Here is a 16,599-nt window from a genome sequence, read left to right as displayed (position 1 = left end):
TTCTTCAAAATTGTGTCTACTGCTCTGGGTATTTTGTGCTTTCCATATAAAGTTTCAAGTTCATACCCACAAAATAACTTCTTGGGATTTTGAATGGTATTGTATTGAATCTATAGAATAATTTGGGAAGAAATTATATCTTGACAATATTAGATCTTCCTACACATGAACATGGAATATCCCTCACTTTCTTTAGTTCTTCTTTGATGTCTTCCACAAGAGTTACATAGTATTTATCATATAGATAATGTACATATTCTGTTGGTTTTATACACAAGTATTTCACTTGGGGGGTACTAATGTAAATCATATTTTTTTGTTTCAAACTTCACTCATTCATTGCTGGTTTATAGGAAATCAATTGATTTTATTAATCTTGTATCCTTAAACATTGCTATAATTGCTCATTAATTTTAGGAGGTTCTTTGGTCATTGATTCTTTGGGATTTACTACATTGACAATCACATCATCCACAAACAAAGGAAGTTTTATTTCTTCCTTCCCAATCTGTATACCTTTTATTACCATTTCTCATCATACTGTTTCTAAGAGGTTTAGCTGTTTTCAGGTCATTTGGCTTTTTTCTTGTGACAATGTGAGATACAACTTCCAAACTTTTTATATATCAGATATGAAATATAAACTTTTTCCAGTCTTTTTTCTGTATGTTATGGATACAAAGTTTTATTATAAAGTTAATAGGCTGTAGTATATACATTTTATAACCTACATTAAAAACTTAACATATGAAAGTATTTCTATACTATTAAATACTAATGTTTCGTTGACACTTATATATACCAAAGACAGTTGAAATATGTTTTTAAATTTTTTATTTAAGGGGAAGAGAGGCAGAGAAAAAGCTCCAACACTGGTTCACTCCCCAAATGCTTGCAATGAAAACTCAATCCAAGTCTTCTACATGGGTGGCAGGCACCCAATCATTGAGTCATCATCAATGCCTCCAAGGGCCTGCATTAGCAGGAGGGTAGAGTTAGGCTCCAGAGGTGGGTGTCAATCTCAAGTACTCCAATGATGGAATGTGGGCATCTTACTCTCTTGGTCAAATGCTCATCCCTGAACCATAATTTATCTAATCAATCCCCAATTCTGATATATTAGATTATTTATACTTCTTTTTTTTAAAATAATTTCCATAAGAAACATCCTTGTATATAACCTTCATGGACAACATCCAATATTTTCTTAATATAAATCTTTAGAAGTAAATTTCTAAGGTCAGGGGCTTTCAGTGTTTTTAAATTCTTGATCTATACTGCCGAACTGCCTTCTAGAAAAGCTGTATGAATTTTCCTTCCCACTAGCAATGATGAGAATGCCCAACAATGGATATTTTAATAATTTCATGAATGAAAGTAGAATGGATTTCTTATTTTTGGGTTGGTAAAGTTAAATATATATTCATTTTTTGCAAGCATTTATATTTCCCCTTTTGTAACTTGCCATTATTAACACTGTTATATTGATCTATATGGCCAAGTTAAGTGTAGGTACTTAAAGTCATTTATTAATTGAAAGAACATAGGAAATAAAAATATTTTATAGGCATAACTTGTATATTTTTCAGTCAAGTCCTAGGAATACAATTTTCTTGGTAGAGACACAAATTAGACTTCTGCTCAACATTCAAAGCTAGAGTAAGAAATATTTTAACAATCCTACCATCTTTAACTGATGAGATATAATTATGAATTTCCTCAGACTAACATATAAATGAAGCATATTTTTCTACCTTCCACATTTCAGTGAGAGGAGAGTGACTGTTTCTATACATTAAATTTATATTCTCATTGACAAACACTTAAGTCATCTATATTTCACATATAGAATTTATTTCAACATTTGAGAGAGAATCTGAGTATATACTTGAGAGCAAATCCATGATGGCAGCTCCCTAAAGTGGCATTATTAGGCTAGCATTGTCATTTGAGACTGGGTCACTAGTACTTGAAGGGAAGTAAATTAGAAGCTGCTTTGTAGATTTAGAGCCACATTGGAAAATAGGATACAACCTGTGTATTGTGCATTTGATACTAGATTATTGTTCTTGCTTGGATTAGCTCATTCAGAGGTTGGCATCAGTTCTATCTACTTAAAATATGAAGTCAGATGAGCTTTAGCTATCACGTATGTATTCCGTATGGTTATTTATTATCCTTTCTTACTTGCAGAAGAAATAGGATAATAAACACTGAAGACCTCTGAAAGATTAAGCAAACACTAAAATAAAACAAGATATCAAATGTGGCTTTGAGTGCATTCGTACATTTTTAAACTCCCACCCAAACTGTTAAAGATTCTAACTTGCAGGAAAGTATGTTTCCAAAGGGACAGTAAATACTGATGCCACAAGGAGGGTGTTCCTTATATATTGCTTTAAAACAGCTTGCTATTTCTTCTCTGAAATATCTTTTTTTTTTTTTTTTTGACAGGCAGAGTGGATAGTGAGAAAGAGAGACAGAGAGAAAGGTCTTCCTTTTGCCGTTGGTTCACCCTCCAATGGCCGCCACGGCTGGCGCGCTGCGGCAGGCGCACTGCGCTGATCCGAAGGCAGGAGCCAGGTGCTTCTCCCGGTCTCCCATGGGGTGCAGGGCCCAAGCACTTGGGCCATCCTCCACTGCCTTCCCGGGCCACAGCAGAGAGCTGGCCTGGAAGAGGGGCAACCGGGAAAGAATCCGGCGCCCCGACCGGGACTAGAACCCGGTGTGCCGGCGCCGCTAGGTGGAGGATTAGCCTATTGAGCTGCGGCGCCAGCCTCTTCTCTGAAATATCTTTAAAATAGGTTATTTCAGGGGCTGGCGCTGTGGCGTAGTGGGTTAATTCTCTGCCTGCGGCGCTAGTATCCCATATGGGCGCCAGTTCTGGTCCCGGCTGTTCCTCTTCCCAACCAGCTCTCTGTTATGGCCTGGGAGGGAGTGGAGGATGGTCCAAGTCCTTGGGCCCCTGTACCCACACGGGAGACCTGGAAGAAGCTCCTGGCTCCTAGCTTCGGATTGACACAGCTCTGGCCATTGCAGCCATTTGGGGAGTGAACCAGCGGATGGAAGACCTTTCTCTCTGCTTCTACCTCTCACTGTCTGTGGCTCTACCTCTCAAATAAATAAATAAATAAATCTTTAAAAATATTTTAAAAATAGATTATTTCATTGACACTATTAAATAAATAATTCCTACATATCTGAGCTCATTCATGAAAACAACAAATAAACAAAATAATTGGTTTTGATCAAAAGATTCCATTTCCCCCAAGTTCAGCCTTCAAAATAGTATTGTTGCCACAAATTGTATAAACTGAATGATCTTAATTTTGCTGCTCCAAGTTTGACTCAAAACCCTGGAGGTAAATAATATGTGGGGGAAGGAACACCCAGGATACTTTAAAAACATAAAGCCAGTGACAACAATAACAAAAATAACAACTAATAATTGTTAAGCACTCCCTAAGAGCCAGGCTCTGTCTAAGGGTTTTATGTATACAAATTCACTAAATTCTCACAACAACCCTATTCCTTAGGTCCCACTTAGCCTCCATTTGTAAATGAATAATCTGAATCACAGAGAAATTTGGTATCTTGCCCAAGTTGGCATGACTAGTCAATGTGTGGAACTAGGATTCAAACCTAAGTTGTCTGGCTTGAGAACCAAAGACTGAGACCATTCCATAATTCTGCCTCTCCTGCTATGTAGTTGGTAAGGTACAGGTCACCTACTTTCAGGATTTGGAATGTACAGGATTTCCACATATTGCTGCTTAAACTTTTCTCAAATTGTCCTTGTGCTCTACCTTTGGAACACAGCTTTGATCACCATTTATTTATTTATTTATTTGACAGAGTTAGACAGTGAGAGAGAGAGAGACAGAGAGAAAGGTTGATCACCTTTTAAAGAACCAACATTGTTTATAGTGAAGTTAAGTCAAACTAAAGGTAGACTATATAAAATGGTATAGTTGGCACAGACATTATTTTGCATTATTTGTATCTGTATCAGTGACAAAAAGTATAAAGTATAAAATAGTGCTCATGCTCTCGAACACTCTGACATCTTGTCTGGAAGACAAGAATATTCCAACTAAGTGGTCTTTTTCATTCTCTTTAAAGTTAACAGCACTTTTCTCATATATACTCACATGTCTCTTAAACTATGCTTTTTGAGGATGCAAGTATCTTACTCAAACACTAACTGCTGATATAAATCTGATCCTAAAAGCAATATATAATGCTATTTCATTCAGTATATTGGTCTTACTATCTCAGTGATATGGGATCTGTGCAATTACGCCCAAGACAGATATTCACAACTCCCAGAATGTTCAACTTTAGGAACTGGAGGCAGATAAGGAGGTAAACTGTAATGTCACTGGTGCTCTTAAACAATGCTCCTGAAATTACTGACAATGATACTTTTTTTCAAGCACATTACAAAAGTAGATACATAATCCCTAAGGCATGTTTTAGGATGGTTGCCCAAGGTTGAGTGGTTAGCACAATTATACTACTTTTTTTATGAATATACTGGACAATTATCAATTTTCAAAAACTATGATAAAGTCAGTTGCAGCATATGTGTATAAGCTTGAACTTTTTGAAAGGTGTTGGCATCACACAGAAGAAAATTTAATGTTACGCAGTATAGTCAACCAGACCTAAGTCTCAGGAAATCATCATGGACAAGAACTGGGAGATACTAATTGGCAAATGTGTGACTTATTACTAATGAGGTCTAAGAGTAGAATTTGGTCCCAAAGGAATTTCAACTAGCATGTGAGTTAGATGTTCAACCTGCATCATTATAGCTATTTTTCAAATGGTTCAACTGGCCCTAATTAGAGGCAGAAATTCCTGCTACTTTAAAGGACACTGTTAACAAGAAAAATGATGAGAAAAAAGTAAACAACATCAGAGATGTGCCACTATGCCATCAATGTTTTGCCCTATCATTCCTTCCCAGTTCCCAGGATTAGGCCAATAGGTCAATAGCTTCATCACCAATCCAAAATCAAGGAAACATTCCCATGAACTGTTTTTGATAAGAGTTATTGCTATAGACACATCATCATGTCAGTTTTACAATAATATTTATTCTATTATAACACATACGGTCAGTGGAAAGGGAGAGATGAATCTGTGCTCTTTATGTGAGTAGACACATCAAGTAAACAAATTCCTTTTTAATTCTTTATTTCTTAAAAAGAAAGTCTTCTAGAACAGTAAAAAAAAATTAATGCCTAAGTATTTCTCTCACGTCATTTATCAAACTGAAGCAGAATGTGGGAAGGGCAACATATAGTAGCTATGGTAAAGGGGATTCTCTTGTTTGTCAGGCAATTGGATTTCTAAAGTTGAAGACTGTGTCAGATTTCCCCAGGACTTTAGGACTTCATTTACAGGCTGTGGAAGCCAGGGGAAATGAAATTCTGGAAGAAGCCAAATCCTCACCTTATATATACAGCTTATTCCTTCAACCAGGAGTTAATTATCTTATTCCTTCTTGCTGGATATTTTTGCCCAAAATTAATTCAGCTTCATATATAGTGTCTTATTCACTGCATGGATTTGCCACTACTTGCCTTGTGGCTACTTCACTTCCTACTAGCAGGTGAGAAAGCTCAATGGGAAGCAAAAGGTCCTTAATTCAGAGGTTTGACAGTAAAGCAAGATGACACCATTGGGCTAAGATGAGAACTGGAGATTTTTCCATGAAATTTTAGTTCATTGTGTCCTTCTATCTCCCATCTGCATGGATAACTGGGAGTTCATGGTATTCTCATTAGTCCTTACTATGAGACCATGGGGAGATCCTTTTATAGAAAGGCTGCTTGGCTGGTGAAACCTGACCTGAATATTTTTTTTCTGACTCAAATCATCTCTTCCATGTCACATGGCATAGGACTTTGGGCAAAAATCAAAGTTCTCATTCAATAAAACAAACTGTTCTTCCTATCAGCACTTCAGCTGAACAAGTCTTGTTAAAGGAGACTTTCTGTTTTGTCAGGAACACAAGCGGGGCTCTTGAACTTTTCACAACAAAATCAGATTTGCATTCTCCACTCATTCACTTCACTACAGGTGCATTTCAGGGATTCCAATTGTGAATTGACATAAACCCTAATCCAAATTGGCCACAAATAAGAGCTTCATTTTTTAGGATAATATATTCATATAGTTCCTCTTAGAATTATCTATACCAAATAACTATACATATCTATACATGTTCCGAATACTGCTGATTCTTGTTTTTCTTGGCTTTTATGTACCTTTTGTGTATTTAACAATGAACATCTATTTTTAAATCAGAAAAAAATTAATATAGAGCTTGCTTAAGACATCTGATAGTTGACAATCCAATCTAGTAACCATATTAAACAATCATTTGTTTTACATTTCCATGTTATAGCCTCCAAGTAACTTAGGTCATTCAATGGCAAAGTATCTGAACCACATTCCCTTACTACATACAGAGAAACCTTTATTGAGTTATAATTTAATAGTTGCCGTCTTCCTTTACAGAGGGTCAACAAAGAAATGCAAGCAGACAATCCTTCTTTCTTCTATGAAACCAAGGTCACAGGTGGTCTCCTTGTACCACCCAGATGTGCCTAATTCAAACATCCCATGAGCAATACTACTTGAGTAGTGGTGGGGGGAAGGTGGGAATAATCTCTGTAAATGAAATTGTAAATTTTCTTTTGCCAACAAGCCCAAAGTTTCACTTTTTTATCCTTTCAGGAAGCAGAAGTCAAATTTAGAGTGTGAATGCTGTAATCTACCAAACCAGATGTTAAAAACATCTACTTCACCTACTTTCTTCAGATGACCTCTTTAAAAACATTATCTTGCATGTATTCTTTCATCTTTAACCTGTATCCAATCTTTCTAGAAGCAAGCAGGCTATAAATCTTAAATGAATAAAATACTCTTTGTAATGAATCAGTGATGATATTGGAAATCAAAGCCATCTGCAAATCAGGGTCTTGGTTTCCCTTATCTTACCTCCCTAAACCCTATTCTGTTGTCCTTTAGTTCTCAGTCCATATAGTAAGAATTGTTCTCAGCTCATAGCGATCAATCTGTACTTCAAAGAATATGAATGACTTAACCAATACCACACAACAAGCAACAGAAAACTGACCAGAAGCCAGGTCTCTTGACTTTAAGCATAGCCCTCTTGCCATTAAACAATGAGGACATTCCAATCCTACTGACAAGTCAGGGAAATCCAAGAAGCATGGACATAAAGGCACATATTTTTAACCTTCCTCACAACTTTCCTTTGGCTTAGCTTACTTAGGTTCCTGATTAATTTTAGTCCTAGTCTCAATCTTTTAACTCGCAACTAGTATTCTGCCTCTCTTAGGAATTCTGGTTACAAAGTTCATTATTAATTCACTTGGATCATCTCTTATGTATTAAGTGATGGCAATGCGTAAGGAACTGGGCTTCCATTCTGGGGAATGAACTCAATAGGCTTCCTCAGAAAACTACCAGAGGCTGACTTGTGTAGTAAACAGAACACTGAAGTTAGAGACGTGGGGTTTAGTTCTGGCTCTAGCTCGGACTTGCTCTCTGTCCTTGCACAAAGTCACTGAACTCCATTATGTTTCAAGTTTCACATCTTAAAATGAAGAGGATAATGTCGATTTGGCTTGCAAGAGAGTGGCTCTAATGGCTACAACTCACTAAAAACTATGTGTCAGCCACTGTGCAAAGCACTGAGTGTATTCAATCTCTTTCATTCTTCAGATGACCATATTGACACTCATCACGCTATTATAGTCCCACTGTGCTGATAAGAAAACTAAAGATGGGGAAGCTAAGTAACATTCTCAAGGTATCTAAGTCAGTTCTGGAGCTGAGGAGTGGATCTAGGTTAACCTCGTGGTCTCAAACCCCACTGCCTACCTCCACATTAAAAATTAATTAAGAATATACTTGGAAAACATTAAGCTATCCAATTTTAAGATATTCTTACTTCCTTCTATTTCCACCTACTAAAACCTGAAAGATGTAATTAGATCAGCTCTTTTGCTGGCTGCTTTTTTACGATCCAAAACTCACCTCAAATGTCCAAGCAAGAATTTGGAGGAGGAAAAATCATGACTTTCTAGCTGGCTTTCACAATTGACACAAAGGCTCTGGGTGGGCTCTATAAGGCCGCACTTCATATGTCTCAAACTTTCTTAGTGTCTCTGCCCCTCCCTCCACCCTTTTGGTGGCTTGCCTTTCATGAGATGCCCAGAGGCCCACTTTCAGCCAGGTATGAAGACTAGAAGCTTTTCTCCTGGGGAGAAAAGTGAATGTGAATCTAATCCTTTGAAGATCTAGTTAACTTACCTTATAAATCAGGAATGGATCCCATGAAATACATGAACAATTTCTCTCCCCAGAACCTTTGCCAGACTTGGCATAGGCTGGTCCATTAGAAATAGATAATTGAATATTATTAACAATTCAATTCTTCAACCTCTCTTTGATCAACAGTTCATTACCAAAGTTAAAACTGCCAAAATGGGCAAACTCTTCAGCCTCTTTGACCCATATTTGCATGAATATTATGCTGTGAATGTTACGCTCCTTTGAACTTCAAAAGAGCTTCCTGGCCTCACTGACTACAACTTTAACAACAGAGCATAATGGAGTTACAGAAAGACCCTTTCCAGGCTAAACACCTCAAACCTTGCTGATGCTGGACAGTAACAAACTTTCAAATAAGCAACAAAGGCTCGTTCATTCATTGCAATGCACTATCAGTTTTTCCTGGTCTCCTGAGCCTGTCTTCTCTGTTGTGAGAGCAACTGTTAACTATGGCTAATTAGCTACCAGCAAGTGGCAGCACCCACCTTCACCATTCCTTGTGAAAAGAGCCTTCTGCTAACAAAGCATTTTCTACAGACCTCTTCAGATTTTTACACTAATTGAATGAGCATCTTCGACTCTAATGGCACCCTCCCCCAGCCAGTTCCACTCTGGTGCCCCAAAAAGGAGAGCAAACAGGCTACAGAACACCCTCCTTAACCTGGAGACCAATATTCTGACTAACCCTTGAAAGATCAGAAATTTGCCAACTGTAAAACTTTTGGAATAGATGGAAGAAGCAAAAGGACAAACAAAATAACATTCATAAACCTACCACCCAGAGATTTAAAAAATTCTTCCTAAGTTGTACACTGTACATGAACATAAATTTCAGATGGAATAGAAACTATGGGTAAAACCCTAAATTATGGCAGCAGAAGAAAATATAAGACTATAGGATGGGAAAGACCTTCCTATGAATAAGAAGATGTCCAGAGGCATAAAGAAAATTAATGATGGATCTGACTACATAAACTTTTACAACTTGTGTACAGGAAGATACAACTTAAAATTTAAAACAAATCTTAGACTGGGAAAGTAATATTTGAACTGTGAAAGGTAAATAACAAAATTTGAAGTAACAAAGGCTAATAAATAAGCTTTTAAATTCATAAGTCAAGTAACCCACCTGAAAAGCAGTCAATCCACTGAACAAATACAACTGAACTAAAAAGTAATTGAAAAGCTGTTCCAATAACAGGAAAATATCAAATCAAAGCTGAAATATAATTTCCCCAATTAAAGTGATCTAAACATATAAAAATGAATAATATTCTTGGTAAAGAAATTGGAAATCAGTACTCATATACAGATGGTGAGGGTACAAATTAATACAACTTATTTGAAGGGTAATTCGGCAGTACTTACTAAGATTAAAAACTAAACATATACCTTTACTAACAATTCTTCACAAATACTTGCATAAGTGCCTATGGTGTTTGTTAATGCCTCAAGAACTGGAAGCAACCTAAATATCTACAAATAGAGACTGGTTAAATAAATTGTGGCACACTTTTGCAACTGGAAATTATGCAAGCCTTAGAAAGACCACAGCACTGTTACATTGCAATACTCTGACACAGAATGATGTCTTGGACACAATGTTGAGTAAAAGCAAGTTACTGAAAATATATATGATCTCTCATCTTTGTAAAATAGAAAAGAAAGAACTCTACAGACATATATATATATATATATATATATGATTTTACAGCACAGAGAAGAGTTTGGAATTAATAACAGTTATCCCTGGAGTGTGTAATGGAAGTTAAGGGCTATATGTTCTTTAGATATTTTCTTATCATTTTGTATAGTGAGCATGCATTAACTTTATATAATTTAATAAATTTAAAGATAAGTTAACCCAAGGATTTTCCAGGGCCACTAATTTTTCAATAAACAGTGTTTTACAGTGTTTTAACAGTAACATGATGTTACATTACTTGGATCATTTATGTAATCACTTTTCACTGGAGGGAGTGCAATATAAATCGCTGTGCATACATATTGTGTGTGTCTGTACATGTATGTGTGTGTATCAAACAATATAGATAGGGTGTATGTTTTGAGGTTTTTCCAATTGGAGGAGGTAACTTTGCATGTCTCTGAGGCAGTTAGCTTGGACAAGGCCACACAGAATGATGCTTAGTGGCTCATGACATTAAAACTGAAACACTAGGACAAGAACTGGTGCTCAAGGCCATCTGTTATATAATCACTCTGACACCAACTGAATATCAAAAGGGCTTGGGACAAATTCATAGACACAAGGAAATAGTAAACAGTAGTAGTTTGGGGTCTATACATTTTTCAAGTAGCGTCTTTCTCTGGATTGCCAACCTAGCTCGAACTCTCATGGACCATATTCCTCAATTTTTCATAAATATGGAAGGTCTACACAAGGAGATGGTCTTTTGCAAGCTACAACCCCATTCCCCATGAGGCCATGTGTTAACTGATAATAAAAGAAGTCTCTTTCTGAGGTAGGAATGATTTTTAGACCTAGCTGATTTGTGAGCTGAGTTGAGAATGAATGGACAATGTTTCCATCACATCCACTTAACTCAAGGAGGACTTCTGGAAGAGAAGGGTTCTGAGATGGGCCACGTGAGTACTCACATATAAGTGAAAAGAAAAGGAGGTAGTTTGAGAAACACACAGGGAGAGGCTGATCCAAGCCTCCTTGCTGAGATCATGCCCTGCTAAACTTCCTTTTGTGTCCCAATCATACGAGATATCACCACAGATCACTCATGCTTAAAAGCCTAATCAAAAGCACTGTTTCTCCTAGGAAGAAGAGTAAGTTTGCTATGAAAATTGTAGTGGGACAGAAACTCACTTAACGATGCAATAGCCTTGGCACCATTCTCCTTGTCAGCAAGCCTTCTGCCAGATATATTTAACTTATGCTGATAAAGGAGATAAATGTTTAAGTGATGGGCTTCAGATGCTGCTTCGGCTCCTACCAAGAATATTTTCACAGCTCCTTCTCATGAATAAGTTCAGTGGAGCAGAGAATGCTCCTCTTGGACCCATTCCACTTTGTGCTTCTTTTGATGCAGCCAAAAATGGGAACTAGAGCTACAGCTTTTCCTGCAAATTCAGAGCAAGCGTCTACCTCAGAGGGAGTACAAGTGGCCCAAAGAAGGTAAGGCCCACACTGTGCAAAGGCAGCAGAAAGCTTCTAAGAAGAACAGAGATGGCAATGGTCACTCATAAATCTCCCAAATGTGGTGGCAAGGAGGGTTAATTATCCCCGCACCCCGTACCGCCACCCTCTGCTTTCTCCAAAGTGTTAGCCCATCACACGGATCGCTGACTTTCTAGAAATATTCCCTGGCTTTGCAGGGACGTTCCTTTCAATAAATGGCATCCAATTTGCTAACAGTCCCTGGAATCTCAATTTCCTCAAAGGATTTTTTCATCTGAATCCAGCTCATGTGAAGGTTTCTTCCTTCTTTGTTTTTCAGCATAAGGGAATAGGAGGAGCCTGCTTTCCTTTTCCTTTTTTTTTTTCTTTTCTGTGTTATTCTTTTTCATAAACTGAAAACCTTTGCTGAAGAGTCTGAAATTTGGGAAAAAATCCAGCTCATCTGTCAGATATTTCTAGAGTTACGTAAAATGGAATGAGATTTGTACAGTTTAGAACAGGAAAGGGAAAAGAGGCTAATGTGTCATGTGTTCTATGAGATGAAAACTATATGATAATCAGAAAAACAGTACTAAATTTGGTTGGCCGATTCAAAGCTCTCATTCTTTTATCAACTCATACATAAACCAGTGACATTCACTTTTTTCTCATAGAATAATTGTATGACCACATTTGGGCTAAATCACAGTTCCTACAGATTATAACCACATTTTCAAAGAAATTATAAGCAACTATATTATTTTTAAACTCAAGATACTTACGTTTGACTTGCTCTGTTTTGCTTCCTTCTAGGAATAGAAAGAACAAGAACAAGGAAATCATATATTTCATGCCTCCCATTTTCCACTTTTTTCTTGTTTGGAGCACTGTAAAACTCAGTTCAGAACCTTCCAGGCCCGGTGTACTCAAGCTGTCGGAGGAAAAAAGCAGGAGAAAGACTTAAAACAGATCCCCTGGAACTGATGGAGACCACTGATGCTTAGGCTTCTAACTTGCTAGAAAAAAAAATGCCAAGGAATTTACATAAGTGCAAGCATTGTTTGCCTGCATAAAAAAAGGACTTGCCTCTCCTGACTAGCAAATACTGTGGGAGAAAATTCAAGTGAATGAGCATGCATTCCTATCCAATGCTGAGCTGAGGCAAAAATCCTTACAGGCGTAAGAGGAAAACAAAAATAAATTTTGAAATCCTCCTTTCTAAGGGAATAAAAGTTGATTTCTTAAGAGATATTCTTTTGGAGAAAAGGGAAACAAGAGTTTGCAAAAGGGATATTTTGGCAAACAAGGTAAAAGTAATAGACATGAGATCTAAGCAATTTCTCAAATGAAAATCTGAGCTTCAGAACTACTGCTATCATTAATCCTTCAGGGACGAAATACAAATTGATCAATGTTTCTCTAGTGACATCTGTGAGATCTATCAGGATCTTCAGTTTGACTACTTCTGTTGGAAAAGATATGTGCAATTAGCAAATGGATGCATTTAAACACCTGAAAAGTTTTACTGCTTAGCTAGAAGGGCTCATACTCCTTCCCAATGAAGTCCATTGTGAAATGGAAAAATTCAAATGGGCCATTTACAGGGGAATTAGGCAAATTTAAATAGGCAATTTGTTCACCTTGCACCACCATGGAAAAGACCATTAAAGCAACTGCAATTCTTTAAAATATGAGATTGGCATTTCCAGTTTAAGGGTGGAAATCTTAAACCATTTGAGCCTTAGAACATGGAAAGCTTGCTAAAACTCAAATACAGTCACAAATCATTTCTATAGACTTCAGAGTCTGCAAAGCTCCTCCAATGGGTGATTTGAAAATATTTAAATATTCTAGAAATACAACCTTCAATCTGGGGTTAACCTGCGATAGGAACTGAACTCATTGATCATTTCAGAGTTCAACCTAAATACTGAGCATGAAGAACTCAAAGATATGCAAGATGATCATTTTGGAGAACTGAATATCTCTGAGTTCTGAAGTAGAGGCCACAGCTCCTACTTGAAATGCTATGAAGTTGCCTGGATCATTCAAAAAGCATTGTTTCAAATTATGAACACGTAACCGAGGAACAAACTAAGCATAGAGAATAATTTGTGCTATCAAACAGCATTTGCAGAACACGTTTGCCTTCTTCCTCTAACCCCTCCTTGTTCTTTAAAACAGGATCACATTTTCCTAGGACATGTTTCTAGCCTTCCAAAGGCCTGGATTCTGATATCTTGGTCCCTTCTGTGAGGTTATGGTCCACTTGCAATCACTCAGAACGTCTGTCCGCTGAGAGCTACCAGGGTCCCTTGGAGCAAATCATTTCCAGTGAGAGTTTAACACAGCTAACCACCTCAGTGAGGTTCTTCCTGTGCCTCCTCTAATAAGCTTAGCCCCCACGGCTCCAAAGAGAAGGATTTTTAACTGCTGAAATCCAATTCATCACACTCATATAATGGATCTCAGGGAAGTTTTTGTTTTTGTTTTTTAAACCATGGCTTTTGGGTCTCCCCATGCAAGAAGCAACAGGGCTGTTTTTCTTGTACAATAGCTGGGTGATTTTGGTGAACAGTAGCATTGCTTCATAACTCAAGCTGGCAAGAAAATGGCTCATAGAATATTTTTGCTTTTCTTGGGACCCAACTCATGTTATGCGCAAATAGAAAAGTTGGTGACTAGAGAGCAATTAATCTCTTTTGGCGTTCCTGTCATCTGTGTGGCCTCCCAAGCAGTGATGGAGAAGATCAGAAAATGCATCACTTTGCAAATATTCACTTTTAATGTATAAGATCCTGAAGTCCTGCCTTTGCATTCTGTGCAGAAATATCAACTCAGAAGAATTCCCTCCCCAGGCCCCCCCACCATTCAATTTCTTTTTCTTTTGGGGGAGCGGGGTGGCTCAAGACATTTGTTGGGACTGCGGCAGTAAACACAAGCAAGCATTGCTCAGCAAACATGCCGACTCTTATTCTTGCAAAGAGCCAAACTGTCCTTAATTTTTCAAATTATACTTTGACCCAGTTAACTGGAGTTATTTCTGCATTAACTCTCTGTCTGCTTCACACAGGCTGTTGTGCCATTGAACTTGCACTGGCTCTTCTACAGGTTCCTTAGAAATGCAGTCAATGATATGTTTGGGGGGCATCCAGGACCCAACCAGAAAGTAACAAAGAAAACAAAAACCTGCAACTAACCCTGGGGGTGAGGGAAGGGTGGGATGGGAGGGTAAGTGTGCTTTACAGGAGAACAAGAACTAGGTAAGATACCAGGAGAAGGTATTGATTAAGGTGTCTCTAAGAAACACACATTCACATTGTTTGTCTGTATCAAGCAAAGGGACCAGATGCTCCTTGCCCAGATGTAACCACAAGGTAACCTGGGCCATTAAGTGTCAGGAGCCCACCCTAAGAACAGGTCTCCTGGGTAGAAGAGAACCAGAGGCAACCCCAAAGGAAGGCAACGGGATGACCACAAGTCAGCCAGTTCTTCACGCCCCACAGTGTCTCTTTAATCCTCCGGAGAGGCTTGACTGACCTTGTAATCTCACATTCACTATCATCTGCGGGACAGCCCCTAGGGTAGCAATTTTCTTTCTGACAAACAATAAGAAAGGCACTGGCGTCTCAGGCCCTTGTCCATCAGTTGAAATCCTCTCCCTGCTCTCCCACCCAAAGAGAAAAGCTCAATTAATCCAGTGGCGGGTTGCCACTGAAAAATGGCAGTTTTAGCCCAGCGTAGCCCTTGTCAGAGACAACGTTTTCGTTGCTACTTATGATTGACAATGCCTTGCACTTGGCTTGCAAAAACACCTTCATATCTATCATTTCATTTCATTTCATTCCACCTTCAAAATTGGCCCACCCCCGGCGCACGGGGTGGGGGTGTGTGGAGTGGGGCCAGAGAATTCAAGTGACTTTTGTCGGTGGCATGGCAGGGAGGGAATGGGAGGCCCTGTACTCGGGGCAAGCCCATGTTGCTTCCTGGGCGTAATGCCTCAAACTCTGACCCCAAGTGGTCGGGGCCAGAAAGCGGGACAGATGTCCAGAGGAGAAGAGAACCGCCGCCTGCCCACCCTGTTTCATGTGTTCCTCAGCCACTGGTCCTGGGCACTTCCGTAAATGAGAAAACAGGCTCCAGGACACATGCGATAATTAAGGCAACTGCAGAGTCCCTTAGGTAGCTTGGCTGAGAGCACTCAACGGCCCTTAGAAGCTCCAGAGCATAGCGAAATGCAGGCCTGAGCGGGGAGTGGTGAGTGGTGAGTTCAAATCCAGGGACCCCAAGCTGCTAAGGTCAGGCGCCCTGTGCCCCAACTCCATCCTAGCCGCTAGCAGCTGGACCGTTCACCGGGTTGGGATGGCAGGTAAGGGGGGAACTTCCAGAGACGGCTCCGACCAACAGTAAGGCACCCCACCTGTGCAAAGGCTGGGAAGGGAGGCGGGAGAAGCGGGCTCCGGGCACAGCTCACTGACCTGGGCACTGGCCTCCTCCGTCTGCCACGCGTGCACGCGCTCCGAGCTCCCCGGGGCGCTCCTCCGAGGTCTGGGGCTCGCAGGTTGTGGCGAGAGTTAGAGTGCGCGCGAGGGGGGAGGGGGGACTCAAAAGTGGGTGGGAGGAAAAACATCACCGCCCTCACACCACGAGGGAGCCGCGGCTCGCTCCGCTCCCGGGGGCAGAGCCAAGGCGCGGGCGCGGCGGCCCAGGGCCACCTGCCCGCCCGCCCGCTCCCCACTTGGCCCCCGGGCTGGCCGCTCGGCGCTGGCGGGAAGTCTGTAAGCACGCAGCCGCTGCTAGCACGCCCGGCTTCTCCGTCCCGGCGCCGCGGCTTTATTCCTGCTCCCCGGCTCCGAAAGTTAAAACACCGGGAGAAAGTGTGAGGCTCAGCGGCGACTTTCCCATCACGCAGCGCCCCCACCGCACCCCCCTCCTTTGGTAGGCGAGCGCTGGGGTCTTAAAGGGGCCGCACAACTCCTCCCGCCCCTCCTCCCCTGTCTGCCCTGGAAGCCCCTGCGAGCTCCCCACCCCTCGCACGCGTGCCTAGGACCCTGGCTACCCTCCGACCCCCCTGCCTGGAAGCCCGTGCGCCC

General features: G+C 40.0%; 1 protein-coding gene and 1 long non-coding RNA gene across 14 annotated transcripts in view; one reads left to right on the top strand and one right to left on the bottom strand.

The window, feature by feature from the left end:
* The window catches only part of LOC127484879 (uncharacterized), a 48,780-nt gene extending 36,042 nt beyond the window's left edge, over positions 1 to 12,738 (top strand). For 4 of the 6 annotated variants that reach the window (XR_016227881.1, XR_016227884.1, XR_016227879.1 and 1 more), the window contains 2 exons: positions 11,439 to 11,524; positions 12,320 to 12,738. This is a non-coding gene — a long non-coding RNA (uncharacterized LOC127484879). Of the gene's footprint in view, positions 1 to 11,167; positions 11,525 to 12,319 lie in introns of all 6 variants that reach the window. The other 2 variants (XR_016227880.1, XR_011385357.2) reach the window with 2 other exon arrangements.
* The window catches only part of CHRDL1 (chordin like 1), a 122,776-nt gene extending 106,377 nt beyond the window's left edge, over positions 1 to 16,399 (bottom strand). For 3 of the 8 annotated variants that reach the window (XM_070066553.2, XM_070066552.2, XM_070066554.2), the window contains exons 1-2: positions 15,985 to 16,284; positions 12,289 to 12,437 (exon numbers count right to left, since the gene is read on the bottom strand). In XM_070066553.2, coding sequence (XP_069922654.1) covers positions 12,289 to 12,437; positions 15,985 to 16,136 — 301 coding nt within the window. In that variant the 5' untranslated portion in view covers positions 16,137 to 16,284. Of the gene's footprint in view, positions 1 to 12,288; positions 12,438 to 15,984 lie in introns of all 8 variants that reach the window. The other 5 variants (XM_070066556.2, XM_070066557.2, XM_008272882.5 and 2 more) reach the window with 3 other exon arrangements.
* Positions 16,400 to 16,599: the final 200 nt, after the last annotated feature.

The sequence above is a fragment of the Oryctolagus cuniculus genome, chromosome X, assembly GCF_051225735.1.
Source record: "Oryctolagus cuniculus isolate XC-2025 breed Fujian yellow rabbit chromosome X, ASM5122573v1, whole genome shotgun sequence".
Lineage (NCBI taxonomy): Eukaryota > Metazoa > Chordata > Mammalia > Lagomorpha > Leporidae > Oryctolagus > Oryctolagus cuniculus.
This window is presented reverse-complemented; position numbering and strand designations above follow the sequence as displayed.